The 24,967-nt window shown below is 47.4% G+C and overlaps 1 protein-coding gene across 2 annotated transcripts in view; it reads right to left on the bottom strand.

The window, feature by feature from the left end:
- SLC30A6 (solute carrier family 30 member 6) overlaps positions 1-24,967 on the bottom strand; it is a 146,445-nt gene that overhangs the window by 16,760 nt on the left and 104,718 nt on the right. For both annotated transcript variants that reach the window (XM_063918028.1, XM_063918029.1), the window contains exons 12-13: positions 23,701-23,748; positions 15,544-15,612 (exon numbers count right to left, since the gene is read on the bottom strand). In XM_063918028.1, coding sequence (XP_063774098.1) covers positions 15,544-15,612; positions 23,701-23,748 — 117 coding nt within the window. The remainder of the gene's footprint in view (positions 1-15,543; positions 15,613-23,700; positions 23,749-24,967) is intronic.

Genomic DNA, 24,967 nt, shown 5'->3' with positions numbered 1-24,967 from the left:
CCGCCATCTTGCTCCCTGGCAACCAGCTGGAGTAAAGGTAAAGCTGCACTGCATCACACTTTCCTCACCCCTGCAAGATTGCAGAACCTGCTCGCACTACCGCCCGTAACTGAGACGGCCGTAAAAATGCTTTAATTTTTACCATGTGTACCTAGACCACTGGATGAGAGGTTGGGCTGCGATTTAACCCCAGCTGCAGGGATAGCACCTGAAAGAGTTACAGCTCCATTATTGTGACACACGGATCCTCGTATCCTCGAATCATTATTATTATGATATAATACAATATAATAAAATACTACGCGTGCCATATTTATGTAGCTGGACTTTATATATAATAATCTCTGGCACCTTCCTCCCGACTCCTTTGTTGGTGTACCTGAAGCTGACAATCCGTCCCCCTCTGGTGGCTGCTGCTGTTAGCTACTTGATCTACACTAACTGAAGCCTGGAATAACTCACAATTTGGACCACGGTTATTCTCTACGAAGCTGCTGCAGCTCCGTCCTTCGAGCTTTCTAAAGCCTGAAATACTTGCTTTCTCACTCCCATAGGAGCCCGGGATGGAGCCGTAAGTCAGCAACCTGACCTGCCTGGGTCGCTCACCTACTATACAATTTACGGACTGTGTCCTTTCTTTAATAATTTTTTCTTCTTTTTTTCCCCACCCTTTTTTTTTTTTTCCTTTTTCTTTTTTTAAATATCCCATTATGTCCAAAAACAAGAAAGTAACGCAAGCTCCGACTAACTTCTTTGGCTCAAAGTCGAAGGGCCCGCAGAACCCCAACATGACCACAAACTCCCCTCCTTCTCCGTGCTCTTCAGAGGCGGGTATCGACCCTCAGATTCAGGCGGTAATGTCGAGCCTGCTGGAGGGAGTGCAGTCCGCGTTTAAACAGGAACTCTCTAACGCTATTGCAGAATTTAAATCGGACCTAACAGCTCTCGGTAACCGAACGGATGCATTGGAAACAAAGACTGATGATCTCTGCCGCTCCCAACACCGCCTTGACAGAGAGCTCACTAGATTGCACGAAGAAATGGAGACTCTTAAAGAGCGACAAGAGGACCAAGAAAATCGCTCGCGTAGGAATAACTTACGAATACGCAATGTTACGGAATCAGTCCTCGGCTCATCGCTGCCGTCATTCCTGAGAGAATTCTTTATACACCTCGTACCAGACCTCACAGACGAACAGTGTCTCTGTGATAGGGCTCATAGAGCACTTCGTGCAAAACCCTCTCCTGCTCAACCGCCCAGGGATGTTATTGTCCGTTTCCATTATTTCCGTTCAAAAGAGAAAATCCTGTCCTCTGTCCGGGACTCCCCAGAGATCCTGTTTAAAGGTGTGCAGTTACAAATCTTTCAGGATCTGGCTCCCTCCACTATCCAAAAACGACAGGGACCTCCAATCGGTCACCCGGGTCCTGCGACAGCACCAGATAAGATATAGATGGGGATTCCCCTTTCAACTTCATGTTTCAGTCAACAACTCCGTTCATTCTGTCAAAACTTTGACCCAAGGACAGGAATTGCTGGCAAAGCTGGATCTCCTCCCGGTATCATCTGCAGTCGACATGGCGACCTCACCCTCTAAATCGCCACACCCTCAGTCTCCCCTGCCTGAATGGACAAGGGTGACCCGCCAGCGCACTGTGGACAGAGATCCTCCCTGACCTGGGGGGACCCTCCGCAGTGGTTTGCCCTCAAACTGTCGGAAGCAGCGCCTCCATGCCTCGTAATGAGCAATGGCTGCGGAGGATTTGACCTCCGTCCAAAATCCCATGTCGTAACTATTTTCTGTTATTGCTGTTACAGTTAAGTTATATTAGTTTGTACTCCCGTGGTAATCCCCCCCCCCCCCCTCTTTTTTTTTTTTTTTCTGTCTGGACACAGCCCTATATGTTATATATTATATTATGTTCTTCATAGCTGTAAAGTGGCCATGACCACACTCAACCCTTGTGGTCCGGGTAGTCTACCCTCTCTCACATGGTACCTCAGTTACCCCCCAACATTCCCTTTTTGTTGTATAAATTGTTGTTTATGCAGTTTTCCTTTCCTGCGGTCCTCGAATGGGACCCACAATTTCAGGGATTTTTCCCCGTTTGGGTTTTTTCTTCTCTATGTTTTTCCCCTTCTCTTTTTTCTTGTGGCTTCTGTCTGACCCTCCCGCTCCTTCTCTCTCTCTGTCCTGAGGGGTGGCCTCCTCCTGGCACAAATAGTACTTTATCTGGTCATGTTTTGCAATATGTCGTACTCCCTCATGTGAATAGCTATGTCCCTTAAAATATTTTCGGTCAATGTAAATGGCCTGAACTCTCCTAGGAAGCGTACTGTGTTTCTGAGTGCTTGCAGGCGAGAGAAAATCGACATAGCCTTTCTTCAGGAAACACATCTCACTGGTTCCCATACTCTGCTTAAGGGTAAATGGTTCTCCCAGTCCTACTTTGCCTCGGCGGACTGTAATAAACGCGGTGTAGCCATTTTAATTCACCGTAATATTCCGTTTATCCACTCTAGGACAGTGATGGACCCAGACGGACGGTTTCTTATGGTGATGGGTACCCTCCGCTCTGTGACTCTCACTTTGGTCTCCACTTACGCTCCCAACCAAGACCAATCTCTGTTTTTTGACTCTCTGTCTAAACGCCTGTCCAGAGAAGCACAGGGAAACATTATTATGGGCGGTGATTTTAACACCATTATCGACCCGTGGTTAGATAGATCCGGACTTCCACCTCACGCGTCCATGACATCCCTGCCTCAGGCCTCTCGTACTCTCACTGCTACCTTGAAACACCACGGCCTCTGTGACACCTGGCGATCCCAACACCCCCACACTAAAGATTTTACCCATTTCTCGGCTCCACACCAACACTATTCTAGGATCGATATGATCCACATCTCCTCTGCCCTTGTACCACTGATTTCCGATGCGGGTATCACGCCACTGACATGGACGGATCATGCTGGGGTTTACCTCCTCATAGATATATACCGCTCACCTCATAGGAAATATAAATGGCGTCTTGACGATTCGCTTTTGCAACACCCTTCTGCACTGGAGGAAATCCGATTAGCAATTACACATTACTTCTCCGAAAATATATCTCCTGACATCTCGCTTAGTGTCCTGTGGGAAGCTCACAAGGCCACGATTCGCGGCGCTTTGCAGGCGAAATCGTCGGCAATTAGGAAAAAAGCTGCGCAGGAGATTACCCCACTCGAATCAGAAATAGCCACCTTACTAACTAGACATAAAGCAACCCCCGACGCTTCTCTGCTCTCTCAGATTGACTCCCTCCGGGGACAACTTAATACCCTTCTTTCTAACCGTGCAGCACTAATTCTCCGGAAGCTGCAGCAACGCTTTTATGATAAAATGGATAGAATAGACTCCCTACTGGCCAACAAACGACGTCGTAAACAGGCGCTGGGCGCAATAGATAAGTTGTACTCGCCAAAAAGGGGAACCTACACATATGACCCTGAGGTGATGACCGAAGATTTCCGCTTGTTTTATAGCTCCCTCTATAACTTGTCTGACTCGCCCCCTCTATCTCCTGACGGGGTTGGAGGAGTACACTCATACTTGTCTGATACCCCCCTCCCAGCCCTATCTGACACTCAGTTAGATACCCTTAATAGTCGGATCTCGGATGAGGAGACAATGGCCGCTATACGCTCCATGCGTTCGTCAGCCGCTCCGGGACCGGATGGTTTCACAGCCCAATACTATAAACTGTTTGCGAAAGAGTTGGCCCGCATCTCTCCTCCTTATTCAATGATATTCTTGAGGGAGCCTCCTTTCTGCCGGAGACGACCCGGGCCGACATAGTGGTAATCCCAAAGCCTGACAAAGAGCCGACTAGTTGCTCAAATTATAGACCAATCTCACTATTGAATGTTGATCTGAAGATATATGCGAAAATATTAGCCAACCGTCTGGCTCCCCTGTTGCCCGGTTTGGTCCACCCGGACCAGGTCGGCTTCATTCCTGGCCGCCAGGCGTCTGACAACACTAGAAGGGCTATAGACCAATTTACTCCATTCAAAAGCGGAAGTCTCCCTCTCTCATTCTGGCTCTCGAAGCGGAGAAGGCTTTCGACCGCATTTCGTGGTCTTTTGCCTTCGCAGTCCTTGGCAAAATGGGATTCTCTGGAAAAATTTTAGAGGGGATTAAAGCACTCTACCACTCCCCATCAGCCCAGGTTTTGGTTAACGGTGTTTCATCCGCCAGTTTTGGGAATGCCAATGGCACCAGGCAGGGATGCCCCCTCTCTCCTTTAATTTTCACACTAGTCATGGAGCCCCTGGCAGCAAAGATCCGTAATAACACTACTATCCACGGAGTATCCACAGGCCTATCCGAGCACAAGATAGCGTTATACGCTGATGATGTCCTGATTTCCCTCACAGATCCAGCCCAATCCCTCCCCTCTCTTGTAACTGAGATCCGTTCATATTCACAGTTTTCCGGTTATAAAATTAACGTTAACAAAACAGAGGTCCTTGACTTTCATATCCCGGCAGCTCTTAAACAAGACCTACAAACTATCCTACCCTGTAATTGGTATACAAACAAAATCAAGTACCTTGGTACGTACTTGACCCATCATCACCACCAACTTTTTCAAGCAAATTACCCCCGCTTATTGCAGAAACTCAAAGATGACTTGTTGGAATGGTCCAGCTACTTCATCTCATGGATAGGCAGAATAAATTCTGTCAAGATGAGTGTACTCCCCCGACTTCTGTATTTGTTTCAGACTCTCCCGATTTATGTTCCTACCTATGTCTTTAAGACTTTGCAACGCCAAACCTCCTTTTTTATCTGGAGCCGTAAACGCCCTCGCGTCAGACTTAAACTGCTTCAGCGCCCTTCCAGAGGCGGAGGGCTGGGTATCCCGTACTTTAGAAAATACTTCTATGCTGCGCAACTCTCTCAATGTGCACAATGGTGCAACGAGGGAGGGACGGGGAAAGTTTGGGTGAGGATTGAGGCAGAGGAGATGGGTCTAGCTACACTATCCTCCCTACTATGGCTTCGCCGGAACCAGCGCCCCCGTATGGCCCTTTCACATCCCGTGGTAAGTCGCTCATTAGCGATATGGGACCTGGCAAATAGACGGTTCACTTTTGCCCCATACCCGTCCCCACTAATTCCGTTATTTCATAATCCAGCCTTCCCCCCGGGTACGTGTAGGTCCTCGTATACATCCTGGCGCTTGAGCGGTATGCTATATATTAATGACATCACTTCTAACGCTACCTTCCCTCAATTTGCAGATATTCGAGAAGGAACAGTAATCCCTTCTTCGGACTTCTTTCGCTATCTGCAAATTAGACATTTTCACTCCACCATTACCACTACCCTTCTCCACAGACAACTATCCCCCTTCGAATACATTAGCTGGAAACGCACCAACACTAAGGGCCTCATTTCCGATATTTATGCTTTACTTAGCGACCACCCTCCTTCATTCCGGGCCCCTCACGAGTTGGCATGGGAAAAGGAGCTGGGATTCACTATAGACAATGAAGATTCGGTGGATATCTGGGATAATGCAGCCTCCAGTTCCATATGTGTAAGAATTAAAGAAAATATCTACAAATTACTCTACCGCTGGTATTATGTCCCTTCCAGCAGTGATCGCGCTGAGACCCAAAAAAAGTGGGTCCCAAGGACCCCTCACTTTTAAAAATTGGGGTCCTACCTGTCCTTTTCTGGGTCCCATCGGAATGAAGGTTTTTATTAGTCTTATTAATGATTCAAATATAAAAACACAAACTTGATTTGGACACTACAAAAGGGGTGCAAGAGGGAGGATGGGGTGACGATGCTGCTGGGCTGTGTAGCATACAGGACACCCCGCACTTTAGATGTAATTAGACATTTTGGTGACCTTGTGGCAGAAAGAGAATTGGTTCTCCCGCACCGACACTGAAAACTGCGACAGTGCGCGACGAAGGCGCGCTGGAATTTTTTAGGGGCGTAGCTTTGTGGAGAAGGGGCGTGGTCACATAACAGTACCAATTCACATTATTCCACACAGTAGTGCCGCTTATACACATTGCACCAGGTAGAACCTCCTATACACACTGCGCCAAGGAGAGCACGTTATACACATTGCGCCAGGCAGAGCACGTTATACATATTGCGCCACACATTGCACCAGGTAGAGCACGTTATACATATTGCGCCAGGTAGAGCACGTTATTCACATTGCGCCAGGCAGAGCACGTTATGCACATTGCGCCAGGCAGAGCACGTTATGCACATTGCGCCAGGTAGAGCACTTAACAATTATATGATTAAAAAACAGGACAACATTATTAAATAATACATTTTCTATATGTAATGGGTTTATGGTGCCGCTATAATAGAGCCCCAGACTGGATTTAGACACTACAGAAGTGTTGTGGGGGAGGGAGGGTGACAATGCTGCTGGGCTGTTATCATATCGGAAGTATGCATTCAGGATCCTGGCTGTCGGGATCCCAGCAACAGTAATACAGATGCCGGAATCCTGACAGCCGCCACAATACCAACGCTGGCATCCCGAGGAGATAAGGATCCCGGCAACGATATCCTGACAGTCAGGATCCTGAAGGGAAGTATGCACTGCCGCCACTGGTTTAGCGTGCGGGTGGGAAGGGGGGGGGGGGTTAGGATATGGTGTTGGGGAGGTTAGGGTTAGGCTGCAGGGTATAAGTGTTAGGCACTAAGGGGGTGGGTTAGGTTTAGGCTGCGGGAAACGGAGGGTTAGGGGTGGGAGGTTAGGGTCCCCTCTGCACTCGTCACTCTTGTCGGCTTTGCTGCGATCGGGATGCTGGTGTCGGTATACTAAATGTCAACATCCTGACCGACGACTTCGGACACTTGGTACAACCACTGGATTGGAGTCATCCTGCCTGTAATTTATGTGCTGACTGATCAACTTCAGTGACACTCACTGTGCTGGCTGCCTTTACAGTAACCAGCGGCAACCAGCAGTAACCAACAACAACCAGCAGTAACCAACAAAGACAGCCAGCACAGTAAGAGTCACTGAAGTTGATCAGTCAGCACATAAATTACAGGCAGCATGACTCGAATCCAGTGGTTGTATCAAGGGTCCTGTATGCTGCAGAGACCAGCAGCACTGTCACCCTCTCGCCTCTCCCCCACTCCATACCACAAAAATGTTGCGTTTAACACCTGTTTGCCGGCGCCATGCAGCCCCCATCTCCGCCATCCCACCGATATGAACAGCCCCCCAGCCGCCACCGCAAGGCCAGCTCACCCTTCCGCACAGCACGCACAGTCCGCGGTCACCAGCGTTTAACTTCCCCGCAGCACAGTGTGTAGCGCGCCGCAGAGCCGTCCTTGATCTGTCCGGCTCCCGTGAAGCTGCAGCGGGTGATCGGCGGGAAGGGGGGGGGGGCCGTCCTCACTGTCTGTCCGGCTCCCTTGAAGCTCCAGCGGGTGATCGGTGGGAAGGGGGGGGCGTCCTCACTCTCTGTCCGGCTCCCTTGAACCTGCAGCAGGTGATCGGGGGGGGGGGAGAAGCCGTCCTCACTCTCTGTCCAGGGGGAAGGGGGGGCGGCCCGCGCCGCCACAAGAGGACTTAAACAAGATACAGGAAGCTGCTTGAACAAGATGACCAGCTTCAGCGGAGCACGTCCCCGGGGACCCACACAGTTTAGAAAAGTGAGTCCCTGGACCACAGATCAGGGTAAAATACGCGCTATAGCGCGTATTTGCGAACACTGCTTCCAGTCTACACACTATGTTTCCCAACACTCCGGATAGATGCTGGAGGGGTTGTGCGGACGTTGGCTCGTTTTTACACATATGGTGGACCTGCCCAAAATTTTTTAAAATTTGGGGTGAGCTCATTACATTGCTCTTGCGCTTATTTGACACCTCCATTTCTCCTGACCCCCGATACTTTCTGCTCCCTATGACCGTCCCTACCCTTAACAGACACCAAAACAAGCTATTTCGACATGTAGTTTCGGCAATGACATGCCAAATAGCCACGGACTGGAAGAACCCGACTCCCGCCCCAATACCGGTGATAATCTCCCGAATTTGGTATGTACATAAAATGGAATACATGACCGCTGTTATTCGTAACACCTCGAAACAATTTGATAAAATATGGTCCCCATGGCTAACCTTACAACAGGCTTCCTCCCCATTTGCAACTTAACACTTTGCATTGCAGCTCTACCTACCTCTTGTCTCTGGAGGCCACCCCTCCACCCCTTTCTACTCCCTTTCTTTCTTTTTGACTGAATTTGCTCTATCTCCTCTATTTCCCTGACCCCTTCTATTTTCTCTCCGAGTATTATTTTCTTCTAATTCCCACTGTCAACTCTTTTTACAGACGGCCACTCCGTTGCCGAGAGTTACCCTTTTCAATTGCCTTAACTTTAAAAAAAAAAAAAGGATCCACTCTGTTGATGTTACAACCTATTGTAGTTACATTTGTACTTCGGTTACCTACTTTGCCTGGTATGTTCTGTTATTAATGTAACAATTTCGTGATCCACCTAATAAAAATAAGATTTTACTCACCGGTAAATCTATTTCTCGTAGTCCGTAGTGGATGCTGGGACTCCGTAAGGACCATGGGGAATAGCGGCTCCGCAGGAGACTGGGCACAACTAAGAAAGCTTTAGGACTAACTGGTGTGCACTGGCTCCTCCCACTATGACCCTCCTCCAGACCTCAGTTAGGATACTGTGCCCGGAAGAGCTGACACAATAAGGAAGGATTTTGAATCCCGGGGGTAAGACTCATACCAGCCACACCAATCACACCGTATAACTCGTGATACTATACCCAGTTAACAGTATGAACATAACAGAGCCTCTCAACAGATGGCTCAACAATAACCCTTTAGTTAACAATAACTATATACAAGCATTGCAGACAGTCCGCACTTGGGACGGGCGCCCAGCATCCACTACGGACTACGAGAAATAGATTTACCGGTGAGTAAAATCTTATTTTCTCTAACGTCCTAAGTGGATGCTGGGACTCCGTAAGGACCATGGGGATTATACCAAAGCTCCCAAACGGGCGGGAGAGTGCGGATGACTCTGCAGCACCGAATGAGAGAACTCAAGGTCCTCCTCAGCCAGGGTATCAAATTTGTAGAATTTTGCAAACGTGTTTGCCCCTGACCAAGTAGCTGCTCGGCAAAGTTGTAAAGCCGAGACCCCTCGGGCAGCCGCCCAAGAAGAGCCCACCTTCCTCGTGGAATGGGCTTTTCCAGATTTAGGCTGCGGCAGTCCAGCCGCAGAATGCGCAAGCTGAATTGAGCTACAAATCCAGCGAGCAATAGTCTGCTTCGAAGCAGGAGCACCCAGTTTGTTGGGTGCATACAGGATAAATAGCGAGTCAGTCTTCCTGACTCCAGCCGTCCTGGAAACATAAATTTTCAAGGCCCTGACTACGTCCAGTAACTTGGAGTCCTCCAAGTCCCTAGTAGCCGCAGGCACAACAATAGGTTGGTTCAAGTGAAAAGCTGATACCACCCTTAGGGAGAAACTGGGGACGAGTCCTCAATTCTGCCCTATCCATATGGAAAATCAGATAAGGGCTTTTACATGACAAAGCCGCCAATTCTGATACACGCCTGGCCGAAGCCAAGGCCAACAACATGACCACTTTCCACGTGAGATATTTCAAATCCACGGTCTTAAGTGGCTCAAACCAATGTGACTTTAGGAAATTCAACACCACGTTGAGATCCCAAGGTGCCACTGGAGGCACAAAAGGGGGCTGGATATGCAGCACTCCCTTAACAAATGTTTGAACTTCAGGTAGGGAAGCCAGTTCTCTCTGGAAGAAAATCGATAATGCCGAAATCTGGACCTTAATGGAACCCAATTTTAGGCCCATAGTCACCCCTGACTGTAGAAAGTGCAGGAAACGACCCAGCTGAAATTCTTCCGTTGGGGCATTCCTGGCCTCACACCACGCAACATATTTCCGCCATATGCGGTGATAATGGTTTGCGGTTACTTCTTTCCTAGCTTTAATCAGCGTAGGAATTACTTCCTCCGGAATGCCCTTTTCCTTCAGGATCCGGTGTTCAACCGCCATGCCGTCAAACGCAGCCGCGGTAAGTCTTGGAACAGACAGGGCCCCTGCTGTAGCAGGTCCTGTCTGAGCGGCAGAGGCCATGGGTCTTCTGAGATCATTTCTTGAAGTTCCGGGTACCAAGCCCTTCTTGGCAAATCCGGAACAATGAGTATGGTTCTTACTCCTCTTCTCCTTATTATCCTCAGTACCTTTGGTATGAGAGGAAGAGGAGGGAACACATAAACCGACCGGTACACCCACGGTGTCACTAGAGCGTCCACAGCTATCGCCTGCGGGTCTCTTGACCTGGCGCAATACTTTTCTAGCTTTTTGTTTAGGCGGGACGCCATCATGTCCACCTGTGGCCTTTCCCAATGGTTTACAATCATTTGGAAGACTTCTGGATGAAGTCCCCACTCTCCCGGGTGGAGGTCGTGCCTGCTGAGGAAGTCTGCTTCCCAGTTGTCCACTCCCGGAATGAACACTGCTGACAGTGCTAACACATGATTTTCCGCCCATCAGAGAATCCTTGTGGCTTCTGCCATCGCCGTCCTGCTTCTCGTGCCGCCCTGTCGGTTTACATGGGCGACCGCCGTGATGTTGTCTGACTGGATCAGTACCGGCTGGTTTTGAAGCAGGGGTTTTGCCTGACCTAGAGCATTGTAAATGGCCCTTAGTTCCAGAACATTTATGTGTAGGGAAGTCTCATGGAAGTTTCTTCCCTGTGTGACTGCCCCCCAGCCTCGAAGGCTGGCATCCGTGGTCACCAGGACCCAGTCCTGTATGCCGAATCTGCGGCCCTCTCTGAGATGAGCACTCTGCAGCCACCACAACAGAGACACCCTGGTCCTTGGAGACAGGGTTATCAGCCGATGCATTTGAAGATGCGATCCGGACCATTGGTCCAACAAGTCCCACTGAAAGGTTCTGGCATAGAACCTGCCGAATGGAATTGCTTCGTAGGAAGCTACCATCTTTCCCAGGACTCGCGTGCAGTGACGCACCGACACCTGTTTTGGTTTCAGGAGGCCTCTGACTAGAGATGACAGCTCCTTGGCTTTTTCCTCTGGGAGAAACACTTTTTTCTGGACTGTGTCCAGAATCATCCCCAGGAACAGTAGATGTGTCGCCGGAACCAGCTGTGACTTTGGAATGTTTAGAATCCAGCCGTGCTGTTGTAGCACTTCCCGAGATAGTGCTACCCCGACCAACAACTGCTCTCTGGACCTCGCCTTTATCAGGAGATAAATGGGATAATTAAAACTCCCTTTTTTCGAAGGAGTATCATCATTTCGGCCATTACCTTGGTAAATACCCTCGGTGCCGTGGACAGGCCGAACGGCAGCGTCTGGAATTGGTAATGACAATCCTGTACCACAAATCTGAGGTACTCCTGGTGAGGATGGTAAATGGGGACATGCAGGTAAGCATCCTTGATGTCCAGTGATACCATGTAATCCCCCTCTTCCAGGCTTGCAATAACCGCCCTGAGCGATTCCATCTTGAACTTGAATTTTTTTATATATGTGTTCAAGGATTTCAAATTTAAAATGGGTCTCACCGAACCGTCCGGTTTCGGTACCACAAACATTGTGGAATAGTAACCCCGTCCTTGTTGAAGTAGGGGCACCTTGACTATCACCTGCTGGGAATACAGCTTGTGAATTGCCTCTAGCACAGCCTCCCTGCCTGAGGGAGTTGTTGGCAAGGCAGATTTGAGGAAACGGCGGGGGGGAAATGTCTCGAATTCCAGCCTGTACCCCTGAGATACCACTTGAAGGATCCAGGGATCTACTTGTGAGCGAGCCCACTGATTGCTGAAGTTTTTGAGACGGGCCCCCACCGTACCTGGCTCCGCCTGTTGAGCCCCAGCGTCATGCGGCGGACTTAGAAGAAGAAGCGGGGGAGGACTTTTGTTCCTGGGAACTGGCTGTATGCTGCAGCTTTTTTCCCCTACCTCTGCCTCTGGGCAGAAAGGACGCGCCTCTACCCCGCCTGCTCTTTTGGGGACGAAAGGACTGTACCTTATAATACGGTACTTTCTTTGGTTGTGAGGGGACATGTGGTAAAAATGCTGACTTCCCAGCCGTTGCTGTGGACACTAGGTCTGAGAGACCATCCCCGAACAACTCCTCACCCTTATAAGGCAAAACTTCCATGTGCCTTTTAGAATCTGCATCACCTGTCCACTGCCGAGTCCATAACCCTCTCCTGGCAGAAATGGACAGTGCACTTATTTTAGATGCCAGCCGGCAAATATCCCTCTGTGCATCTCTCATGTATAAGACAGCGTCTTTAATATGCTCTACGTTCAGCAATATAGTGTCCCTGTCTAGGGTGTCAATGTTTTCTGACAGGGAATCTGACCTTGCAGCAGCAGCTCTGCACATCCATGCTGAAGCAATAGCTGGTCTCAGTATAATACCAGTGTGTGTATATATAGCCTTTAGGAGTGCCTCCTGCTTTCTATCAGCAGGCTCCTTCAGGGCGGCCGTATCCGGAGACGGTAGTGCCACCATTTTTGATAAGCGTGTAAGCGCTTTATCCACCTTAGGGGGTGTTTCCCAACGTGACCTATCCTCTGGCGGGAAAGGGTACGCCATTAGTAACTTTTTAGAAATTACCAATTTTTTATCTGGGCAAGCCCACGCTACTTCACACACTTCATTTAATTCTTCAGAAGGGGGAAAAACTACTGGGAGTTTTTTCTCTCCAAACATAATACCCTTTTTTGTGGTACCTGGGGTCACATCAGAAATGTGTAAAACATTTTTCATTGCCTCAATCATGTAACGAGTGGCCCCACTGGACATAACATTAGTCTCTTCGTCGTCGACACTGGTATCAGTATCCGTGTCGACATCTGTGTCTGCCATCTGAGGTAGCGGGCGTTTTAGAGCCCCTGATGGCCTTTGAGACGTCTGGGCAGGCACGAGCTGAGAAGCCGGCTGTCCCACATTTGGCATGTCATCAAATTTTTTATGTAAGGAGTCGACACTTTCACGTAATTTCTTCCACAAGTCCATCCACTCAGGTGTCTGCCCCGCAGGGGGTGACAACACATTTACAGGCATTTGCTCCGCCTCCACATAAGTCTCCTCATCAAACATGTCGACACAGCCGTACCGACACACCGCACACACACAGGGAATGCTCTGACAGGAGACAGGACCCCACAAAGCCCTTTGGGGAGACAGAGAGAGAGTATGCCAGCACACACCAGAGCGCTATATAATACAGGGATTAACTAAATTATATCCCCTTATAGCTGCTATATGTATATTGCGCCTAAATTTAGTGCCCACCCTCTCTTTTTTACCCTTTCTGTAGTGTAGACTGCAGGGGAGAGCCAGGGAGCTTCCTTCCAGCGGAGCTGTGAGGGAGAAATGGCGCCAGTGTGCTGAGGGAGATAGCTCCGCCCCTTTTTCGGCTGACTTTTCTCCCGCTTTTTAATGAATTCTGGCAGGGGTATTTATCACATATATAGCCTCTGGGGCTATATATTGTGATATATTTGCCAGCCAAGGTGTTTTTATTGCTGCTCAGGGCACCCCCCCCCTAGCGCCCTGCACCCTCAGTGACCGGAGTGTGAAGTGTGTATGAGGAGCAATGGCGCACAGCTGCAGTTCTGTGCGCTACCTTGGTGAAGACTGATGTCTTCTGCCGCCGATTTTCCGGACTCTTCTTGCTTCTGGCTCTGTAAGGGGGCCGGCGGCGCGGCTCCGGGACCGAACATCAATGGCCGGTTCCATGCGGTCGATCCCTCTGGAGCTAATGGTGTCCAGTAGCCTAAGAAGCCCAAGCTACCACCAGTTAGGTAGGTTCGCTTCTTCTCCCCTTAGTCCCTCGCTGCAGTGAGTCTGTTGCCAGCAGATCTCACTGTAAAATAAAAAACCTAAAATATACTTTCTCTCTAGGAGCTCAGGAGAGCCCCTAGTGTGCATCCAGCTCTGCCGGGCACAGAAATCTAACTGAGGTCTGGAGGAGGGTCATAGTGGGAGGAGCCAGTGCACACCAGTTAGTCCTAAAGCTTTCTTAGTTGTGCCCAGTCTCCTGCGGAGCCGCTATTCCCCATGGTCCTTACGGAGTCCCAGCATCCACTTAGGACGTTAGAGAAATGTGTTTAAAAAAAAAGAAGTGATAAAGTGGTGATAAGTGTAAGGCGATAACGCACCAGCCAAATCAGCTCCTAACAGTCAATTTACATAACGGGGCCGATTGGCTGGTGCATTATCACTTCTTTATGTCTTCTCCAGGTTTCATACATCTGCCCCACTATGTAGTAACACAAAGTAGCTGACTCCCATATATTGTGCCATAGCACATTACAGTAAATAAGGGAAGTAAGGGGAGCAAAGTGTAAATGTTACTGTATGAATTGGTTAAATGGCTGCAGTACTAATTAATGCTGTCTTCAGTGGGGACAGTCACTTATAACATTGGAACTAAAGTTTAAGGCAAGTAATAAAACACAAACCCATTATACTACAGCATGACGAATTAAGTAGATATGGAGATACTGATCTAAACATGGACATGCATTTTGAAGGGTGAGCTTTAATATATTGGAGCAAATGTGTACTCATTGCACTTACCATGTGTCTCTCTCACACCACATTATCATACAGGACTTTTGTGTTTTCTTAACATCATAGTCAATCATACACTGTCTCTAATGGTGTGCTGTGTTTTAGTGTAAGGGGTCAATTCAATTGGGGGCGAGTTGCCGTTGCAATCACGTGTAAACAAGGATGGCGGCAGCAGAACTTGTCCCCTTCGCTGCCCGATCTCACCCTGGAGTCGCTGATTTTTGTACAAGCCTTAAGGAGTCAAGAACAAAAATTCACGAATCCGGCAGTACCGCACTTACTCGCAGGGACGAGAACACCAACCCTAACTGAACTGACCCTCATGGTGCAGCAGGTTCCATTTATAAACCTAGCACACTGGATCTAGGTTTGGTTGTACATAGACACATTCAGGTGGAGGAGACTCTTCAAACAACTGAATTTAAATAAACCCACGACAGCATCTCAGCACAGATCTGATTGCTACCCGGATGATAATACATGAAGCCATGATTTCACTTGTTAGATAAATAGAACACTGCATGGTAACCGTTCTAAAAATATGAACAAAAAAAATTCAATAGCAATTATTATAAAGTTGAAGTCAATCATATGCTCTATAGAGTTGGCTGGAGGAGCGGACTCCCTACCGAACTCGGACGTTTTTTTTTTTTTTGCAGCAATAATTTACAAGGCATGGTTTTTTAAAACGGCAAAAACTCGCACCTCCAGCCAACTCGGACTTCATTACATCCGGCCCCAAGACCGGGAACACAATATAGTAGGAGCTACTGTATGTTATTTACATTCCTATAGATGTACACAATCTAGAAGCACTGCTAAAAAGCATTTTTTTGTATCCGTACAAGAAACAAAAATGAAATACATACCATGGTCCCAAATCCCAGAGTCCAAAAATGCTCATTGCGCACTTCAAGAACCCCATCTAGAGTGGAGACCTAAGCATGGACACATCAAGCTGGTTAGCAAGCTAAAAAGAAAACCCACGCACACAATGCCAATGCAAGAATAAAGGAACTTTTATATGCAGATTGTTGTGGCTTGCTCATGACAGCCATAATTATTATTATTATCCTTTATTTATATGGTGCCACATGGGATCCATAGCGCCCAATTAGAGTACATAAACAAATAAGAAAAACAAGACAGTGACTTACAATTCAATACACTATAGGACAAGTACAGGGTCAGCAGACAACACTGAAATAAGTATTAGGGCGGCAGAAAACCGAGGGACTTAGTGCAGTCAAAGGAAGTATTGAAAAGAAGATAGGTTAAGTAAGAGACGTAAAAGCACATGAGTGAAGAGGGCCCTGCTCGTGAAAGCTTACATTCTAAAGAGTGTTTTAACAAGTACATTAAATAACAAATGCACCACTGATCAGAAACACCTATTTGGCTACTTTATCAGGATGCAGCCATCATTGTGATATATAAAATTTACTGACCAAGTAAAAGTAAACCATATTTCTGTATTTACTACCACTGCTACCACACTCAACACTCCAGGAGAACACAGGGTGCTTGAAGATTAATACAACCTATGCTAAGCTACCAAACCAGCCAGTACATAGGGACCGATTCATGTTTGTAAGTAAAGCAAAAAATAAGATTTTAAACCTACCGGTAAATCTTTTTCTCCTAGTCCGTAGAGGATGCTGGGGACTCCGTAAGGACCATGGGGTATAGACGGGCTCCGCAGGAGACATGGGCACTATAAAGAACTTTAGAATGGGTGTGCACTGCCTCCTCCCTCTATGCCCCTCCTCCAGACCTCAGTTAGAGAAACTGTGCCCAGAGGAGATGGACAATACGAGGAAAGGATTTTGTAAATCTAACGGCAAGATTCATACCAGCCCACACCATCCACACCGTACAACCTGGAATATACGCAACCAGTTAACAGTATGAACAAAACAGTATCAGCTAAAGACTGATCTCAACTGTAACATAACCCTTATGTAAGCAACAACTATATACAAGCCTTGCAGATTTTGTCCGCACTGGGACGGGCGCCCAGCATCCTCTACGGACCAGGAGAAAAAGATTTACCGGTAGGTTTAAAATCTTATTTTCTCTTACGTCCTAGAGGATGCTGGGGACTTCGTAAGGACCATAGGGTTTATACCAAAGCTCCAGACCGGGCGGGAGAGTGCGGACGACTCTGCAGCACCGACTGAGCAAACGCATGGTCCTCATCAGCCAGGGTATCAAACTTATAGAACTTTGCAAAAGTGTTTGAACCTGACCAGGTAGCAGCTCGGCAAAGCTGTAAAGCCGAGACGCCTCGGGCAGCCGCCCAAGAAGAGGCCACCTTCCTAGTGGAATGGGCCTTTACCGAATTTGTTAACGGCAATCCTGCCGTAGAATGAGCCTGCTGAATCGTGTTACAGATCCAGCGAGCAATAGTCTGCTTCGAAGCAGGAGCGCCAACTTTGTTGGCTGCATACAGGACAAACAGTGCTTCTGTTTTCCTAACTCGAGTCGTCCTGGCTACATAGATTTTTAAGGCCCTGACTACATCCAGGGACTTGGAATCCTCCAAGTCACTCGTAGCCACAGGCACCACAATAGGTTGGTTCATATGAAATGAAGAAACCACCTTAGGCAAAAATTGAGGACGAGTCCTCAACTCTGCTCTATCCACATGGAAGGTCAAATAGGGGCTCTTGTGAGACAAGGCCGCCAATTCGGACACCCGCCTTGCAGATGCCAAGGCCAACAACATGACCACCTTCCAAGTGAGAAATTTCAATTCAACCGTTTGAAGAGGTTCAAACCAGTGAGACTTCAGGAACCGTAACACCACGTTAAGGTCCCAAGGTGCCACTGGGGGCACAAAAGGAGGCTGGATGTGCAGCACTCCCTTTACAAAAGTCTGGACTTCTGGGAGAGAAGCCAATTCCTTCTGAAAGAAAATAGACAGGGCCGAAATCTGTACCTTAATGGAGCCTAATTTTAAGTCCATATCCACTCCTGTCTGTAGAAAGTGGAGAAAACGGCCCAGATGGGAATCTTCCGTAGGAGCATTCTTGGCTTCACACCACGAAACATACTTCCTCCAGATACGGTGATAATGTTTTACCGTCACCTCCTTCCTAGCCTTTATCAGAGTAGGGATGACTTCCTCCGGAATACCTTTCCCAGCTAGGATTCGGCGTTCAACCGCCATGCCGTCAAACGTAACCGCGGTAAGTCTTGGAACACGCAGGGCCCCTGTTGTAACAGGTCCTCCCTGAGAGGAAGAGGCCAGGGATCTTCTGTGAGCATCTCCTGAAGATCTGAACACCAGGCCCTTCGAGGCCAATCTGGAACAATGAGTATTGTTTTTACTCTTTTTTTGTAGTATGATTCCCAATATTTTTGAGATGAGAGGAAGAGGGGGGAACACACAGACCAACTGAAACACCCACGGTGTCACCAGGGCGTTCACTGCTACTGCCTGAGGGTCCCTTGACCTGGCACAATACCTCCGAAGCTTCTTGTTGAGGCGTGACGCCATCATGTCTATGTGAGGAATTCCCCAAAGACTTGTTATCTCTGTAAAAACTTCTTGATGAAGTCCCCACTCTCCTGGATGGAGATCGTGTCTGCTGAGGAAGTCTGCTTCCCAGTTGTCCACTCCCGGAATGAAGACCGCTGACACAGCGCTTACGTGATTTTCCGCCCAGCGAAGAATCCTGGTGGCTTCCGCCATTGCCACTCTGCTCCGTGTCCCGCCTTGGCAGTTTACATGAGCCACGGCTGTGACGTTGTCTGATTGAATCAGAACCGGTAGGTCGCGAAGAAGATCCTCCGCTTGTCGTAGGCCGTTGTATATGGCCCTCAATTCCAGTACGTTGATGTGTAGACAAGCCTCCTAGCTTGACCATAGCCCCTGAAAATTTGTTCCTTGTGTGACTGCTCCCCATCCTCGGAAGCTCGCGTCCGTGGTCACCAGAACCCAGTCCTGAATGCCGAACCTGCGACCCTCTAGAAGGTGAGCACTTTGCAGCCACCACAGGAGAGACACCCTGGCCCGGGGGGACAGGCTTATCTTCTGATGTATTAGTAGATGGGACCCGGACCACTTGTCCAGGAGGTCCCACTGAAACGTCCTTGCATGAAACCTGCCGAAGGGGATGGCCTCATAGGCTGCCACCATTTTCCCCAGAACACGACTGCATTGATGAACAGACACTCTTTTTGGTTTTAGCAAGTCTCTGACCATGTTCTGGAGGTCCTGGGCTTTTTCCATCGGGAGAAAAACCCTCTTCTGTTCCGTGTCCAGAATCATGCCTAGGAATGATAGTCGAGTCGTTGGAATAAATTGTGACTTTGGCAGATTGAGAATCCAACCGTGTAGTTGAAGCACTCTCAGGGAGAGCGAAACGCTCTTCTGCAATTGATCTCTCGATCTTGCTTTAATCAGGAGATCGTCCAAGTATGGGATAATTGTGACACCCTGCCTGCGCAGGAGCACCATCATCTCCGCCATCACCTTGGTGAAAATCCTCGGGGCCGTGGAAAGCCCAAACGGCAACGTCTGAAACTGGTAATGACAGTCCTGTACAGCGAATCTCAGGTACGCCAGATGAGGAGGATATATGGGGACATGAAGGTATGCATCCTTTATGTCGAGTGACACCATAAAATCCCCCCTTCCAGACTGGAGATCACAGCCCGGAGCGATTCCATCTTGAATTTGAACTTTTTCAAGTACAGGTTTAGGGATTTTAGATTTAAAATGGGTCTGACCGAACCATCCGGCTTCGGGACCACGAACAGGGTCGAATAGTACCCTTTCCCCTGTTGGACTAGGGGAACCTTGACAATCACTTGCTGTTGATACAGCTTTTGATTTGCAGCGAACACTACTTCCCTCTCTGGGGGAGAAGCTGGCAAGGCCGACTTGAAAAATCGGCGAGGGGGCACCTCTTCGAATTCCAGTTTGTAGCCTTGAGATACAATATCCATCGCCCAAGGATCCACGTCTGACAGAACCCAGACCTGGCTGAAGAGTCGAAGACGTGCCCCGACCAGTGCGGACTCCCATCAGTGGAGCCCCAGCGTCATGCGGTGGATTTAGTAGAAGAGGAAAGATGAGCCCCGACCTCTTCTGGACTTATGCGACCGTTAGGACTGCATCTGATATTGTGGAGTTTTCTTTCGCTGTGGGGGAACAAAAGGCAAAAAGGTAGATTTACCCGCGGTAGCTGTGGCAACCAGGTCCGTGAGACCTTCCCCAAATAAAACTTATCCTTTGTATGGCAAAACCTCCATATGCTTCTTTGAGTCGGCATCACCCGTCCATTGGCGGGTCCACAGGGCTCGCCTAGCAGAAATCGCCATGGCGGTGGCTCTCGAACCCAGCAGCCCAACGTCTCTTTGAGCGTCCCTCATATAGAAGACTGCGTCTTTAATGTGGCCTAAGGTCAATAAAATGGTATCCCTATCTAGGGTATCAAGGTCAGCTGACAAGGTATCTGTCCAAGCTTCAACTGCACTACACACCCATGCCGATGCTATTGCCGGTCTGAGCAAAGCACCCGTATGCGCATAAATAGACTTTAAAGTAGTTTCCTGTCTGCGATCAGCAGGATCCTTGAGGACTGCCATGTCCGGAGACGGTAGCGCCACTTTCTTGGACAGGCGTGTTAAAGCCTTGTCCACCCTGGGTGAGTTTTCCCAACGTACCCTGTCCTGTGCAGGGAAAGGAAACGCCATAAGAATCCTCTTGGCAATCTGCAGTTTTTTATCTGGAGTTTCCCAAAGTTTTTCAAATAACTCGTCAAGCTCATGGGATGGGGGAAAGATTACCTCAGGTTTCTTTTCCTTATACATGCGCACCCTCGTGTCAGGGACCGAGGGGTCATCTGTGATATGCAAAACATCTTTTATTGCAAGAATCATATAATGAATACTTTTGGCCACCCTTGGGTGTAACCTCGCCTCATCGTAGTCGACACTGGAGTCAGAATCCGTGTCGGTATCAGTGTCTGCTATTTGGGATAGGGGACGTTTCTGAAACCCAGAAGGGCCCGGTGACCCAGACGAAGCCATGGATTGACTCCCTGCTTTTTCCCTGGACTCTGCTTTGTCCAATCTCTTATGTAATAAGGTCACATTTGCATTTAAAACATTCCACATGTCCATCCAATCATGAGTCGGCGTTGCTGACGGAGACATCTGCTCCACCTCCTCCTTAGCTGAGCCTTCCGCATCAGACATGCCGACACACTCGTACAGACACCCCCCCACACACAGGGATATAGTTATAAGGAGACAGTTCCCCAATAAGGCCCTTTGGAGAGACAGAGAGAGAGTATGCCAGCACACACCCAGCGCCAACTGACACTGGAAATTAAACTCCCAGATAATAGCGCTTTTTATATTAATCACTGTTAATACACTCACTGCGCCTTACAAGTGCCCCCCCTCCTCTTTTCAGCCCTGTGTCACCGTGTTCAGCAGGGGAGAGACCGGGGAGCCAGCTTCTCTGCAGATCTCTGTGGAGAAAATGGCGCTGGTTAGTGGAGGGACCAAGCTCCACCCCCTCCAGCAGCGGGCTTCGGTCCCGCTCAATCTCAAAACTGGCGGGGGATTTAAAGAATTACCGCTTCCGCAGTGCCTATTATAATGCCAGATATAGAGGTTATTATTGCTGCCCAGGGCGCCCCCCCTGCGCCCTGCACCCGTCAGTGCCCGCTAGTGTGTGTGGGAGCAATGGCGCGCAGCGGCTTACCTCAGTGAAGATCTGAAGTCTTCTGCCGCCGTGAAGTCTTCTTTTCTTCTTATACTCACCCGGCTTCAATCTTCCGGCTCTGTGAGGAGGACGGCGGCGCGGCTCTGGGACGAACGGCGGGGGGAGACCTGCGTTCCGACTCCCTCTGGAGCTAATGGTGTCCAGTAGCCTAAGAAGCAGAGCCTATCACTTAAGTAGGTCTGCTTCTCTCTCCTCAGTCCTACGATGCAGGGAGCCTGTTGCCAGCAGTGCTCCCTGAAAATAAAAAACCTAACAAAATTTTTTTTCAGAGAAACTCAGGAGAGCTCCCCTGTAGTGCACCCAATCTCTTCTGGGCACAGGATCTAACTGAGGTCTGGAGGAGGGGCATAGAGGGAGGAGCCAGTGCACACCCTTTCTAAAGTTCTTTATAGTGCCCATGTCTCCTGCGGAGCCCGTCTATACCCCATGGTCCTTACGGAGTCCCCAGCATCCTCTAGGACGTAAGAGAAAAGCAGACAACTGGGCAAAACCATATTGCACTGCAGGTGGGGCAGATGTACCATGTGCAGAGAGAGTTAGATTTAGGTGGGGTGTGTTCAAACTGATAACTAAATTGCAGTGTAAAAATAAAGCTATATAACATTTGTGGGCTACATGCAAAAGCAGCCAGTATTTACTGTGCACAGAAAAAATATAACCTACCCAAATCTAAATCTCTCTGCATGTTACATCTGCCCCACCTGCCGAACAGCATGGTTTTGCCCAGTTGTGTATTTTTTTGCTTTACTTACAAACATGAATTAGACCCATAGCCCAAAAGGAAAGCTGTACCTGCTAAAGTCAAGTCTTTAATAGTAAAAGGACCTTAGCATTAAAGCAATTCAGCAGTGCAAACTTTAATAAGAAATAAAATGATCCTAAAGCAAGAAAACAGAAACACGGAGGACCATAACTTTCTAGCCAGCCAATTAGAAGGACTGAAAATACGCTGCATAAAAAGTAAAAGTTCGTTTCTGTACAATGAAATGAAAATTAATTAATCTGTAAGAATAGCTATTGTCTCCCACCTACAGCAGTCAAGTGACTAGGTATCCTATTTAATAAAAAGAAGATTTAAAAATCCCTTCACCCAAACACAAAAAAATCCCCCACAAAATAAAAAAATGTCCTTTGTTGTAGTATGGGTAATCCAATTTATTCCACTATTGCAAGGCATGGTTAAGTAACTATTATAGTAATGTTAATACAGGTTGAGTATCCCATATCCAAATATTCCGAAATACGGAATATTCCGAAATACGGACTTTTTTGAGTGAGAGTGAGATAGTGAAACCTTTGTTTTTTGATGGCTCAATGTACACAAACTTTGTTTAATACACAAAGTTATTAAAAATATTGTATTAAAAGACCTTCAGGCTGTGTGTATAAGGTGTATATGAAACATAAATGAATTGTGTGAATGTAGACACACTTTGTTTAATGCACAAAGTTATAAAAAATATTGGCTAAAATTACCTTCAGGCTGTGTGTATAAGGTGTATATGTAACATAAATGCATTCTGTGCTTAGATTTAGGTCCCATCACCATGATATCTCATTATGGTATGCAATTATTCCAAAATACGGAAAAATCCCATATCCAAAATACCTCTGGTCCCAAGCATTTTGGATAAGGGAGACTCAACCTGTATTAGTAAGGCTAGGTATGTGTTAAATTGATTTTACAGATGCACTTACAGAAAACAGTGCCACCCAGAGGCAAAATTGTAAAGTGCAAAATGCATGCCTAGCAATACTACAGAATTGTTTGCACTTTGCAATGTCCTGCTTTACTCATCAATTTACATTATACTAAAATGCATTAATTCCAATAACTTACTAAGAAAGCTCATGTAGATGATTGCAAAGCCAAACCAAACAAACAGATATACTGGTCAAAATAACAAAACTGTCCTAAATGGATCTCAAATGACTAACACATTACATGTTATGGACACTTCCACCATCATCATGACTCCTTATTCTAGTTCATTTATAGCCCTGTCCATATGACTCACCTCAGCTGGTTCACTAGTCATAAAAATTATGATCACTTCAGTAGATGTCAGTGATGTCACACTAAGGCATTTAATGAACCACTGGATCTTGGCAAAGTGGTATCCTTAAAAACATTGATTCAGTATACAAAATGGCTTCCTCCACAGTGTGCAAGTGACAGGGGCTCTTTAAGAGCCAAGAATAGCCTTGCATTTACCTGTTCCCTTAAAATGGTTTCTCAAACGTATCTCTATATTTTACCTCAGTTTTTATGTAAACTTACCTCTCGAAGAAGCTTATCAAGCTGGCCAATGACATGAGGTGGTGTTGTCTTAAAAAGAGAAAAATATGGATTATCTGTTACTATCCATTAATTCCCATGCATATTCTGTAGGCTTTTAGCTGAACATACTGAGACGCTGGCATTTATACAGAGGCAACTGCACTGGACGGAGCAGAAAAAAAAGACAACATTTTCCAACATAGACTCCTAAATACATTGACCACGGCAGAGATTTAGGGCCATCTTATTGTAAGATTTTTATTTACTAGCACTCACTGTATTAGCAGTTCTTCACAGTTCCATTATTTATTGCTACAAGAGGCAGAAAATGCTGTAGGGTGATAGAAACTACACGCCTGAACTTTTGTTAAAGATGGGTGCATTTACATACACCCCACTCTGGGACAGTTTGCAATTTCCTAGGGCCCTTTCCTTGGTATAAAGTATTTACAACAGACTGCAATCCTCGAGGCTCCGGTGAACATATTCAAACCACAGCACATTGACTAAACCCTTGTAAGCACACCAATGCCCTACTACTAACAGATGATTCAGAGGCAGCAAGACTAATACATGTCACAAGCTGTGCAATGTACGCAACAATTCTACTATAAAACACAGAACCACGTTCCATCAACTTCTCTCTATTTACACCCACACAACTGTGCTCAGTCTGCAAAAATAAGCAGAATACACTGTGAAATCATAATGCCTCAAACACATCTCAGGCTTACGGTGTTCCAGCCATTGAGAGTAAGCCAGAGCCTCAGGGCTTTTTCTGGAAACCACAAAGGTGTTATAGTGATGACTCTCAGACAAAACCTGTATTCTGTCCCCATCCACACCCCACCACCATGCTTAAAGAATGCAGTTAAACCATAGACAGTGGAATGCAGGAATCTGTAACGAGGCAGCACAGAGGACACAGCCCGGCTGTGCTCAGTGTCTATTCAGCCAATGGCAGAGTATCCCATTGGCTGAAAAGACACAGAGCGCAGCCATTACGGAGGCCGGCATATAAAGCAAATAAACTACCGAGTGTGATATGCACAATTAAATTAACTATCTAGTGCGCAGATTACCTATATGAGTGTTTGTTTACTCAACGAATTGAGAAGTTATTGCACCATGAGGCGCTTGTTCCATCTCTATTGAATAAATATATATATATATATATATATATATATATATATATATACTAGAGATGAGCGCCTGAAATTTTTCGGGTTTTGTGTTTTGGTTTTGGGTTCGGTTCCGCGGCCGTGTT

The sequence above is a fragment of the Pseudophryne corroboree genome, chromosome 4 (assembly GCF_028390025.1).
Source record: "Pseudophryne corroboree isolate aPseCor3 chromosome 4, aPseCor3.hap2, whole genome shotgun sequence".
In the NCBI taxonomy this organism is placed as follows: domain Eukaryota; kingdom Metazoa; phylum Chordata; class Amphibia; order Anura; family Myobatrachidae; genus Pseudophryne; species Pseudophryne corroboree.
This window is presented reverse-complemented; position numbering and strand designations above follow the sequence as displayed.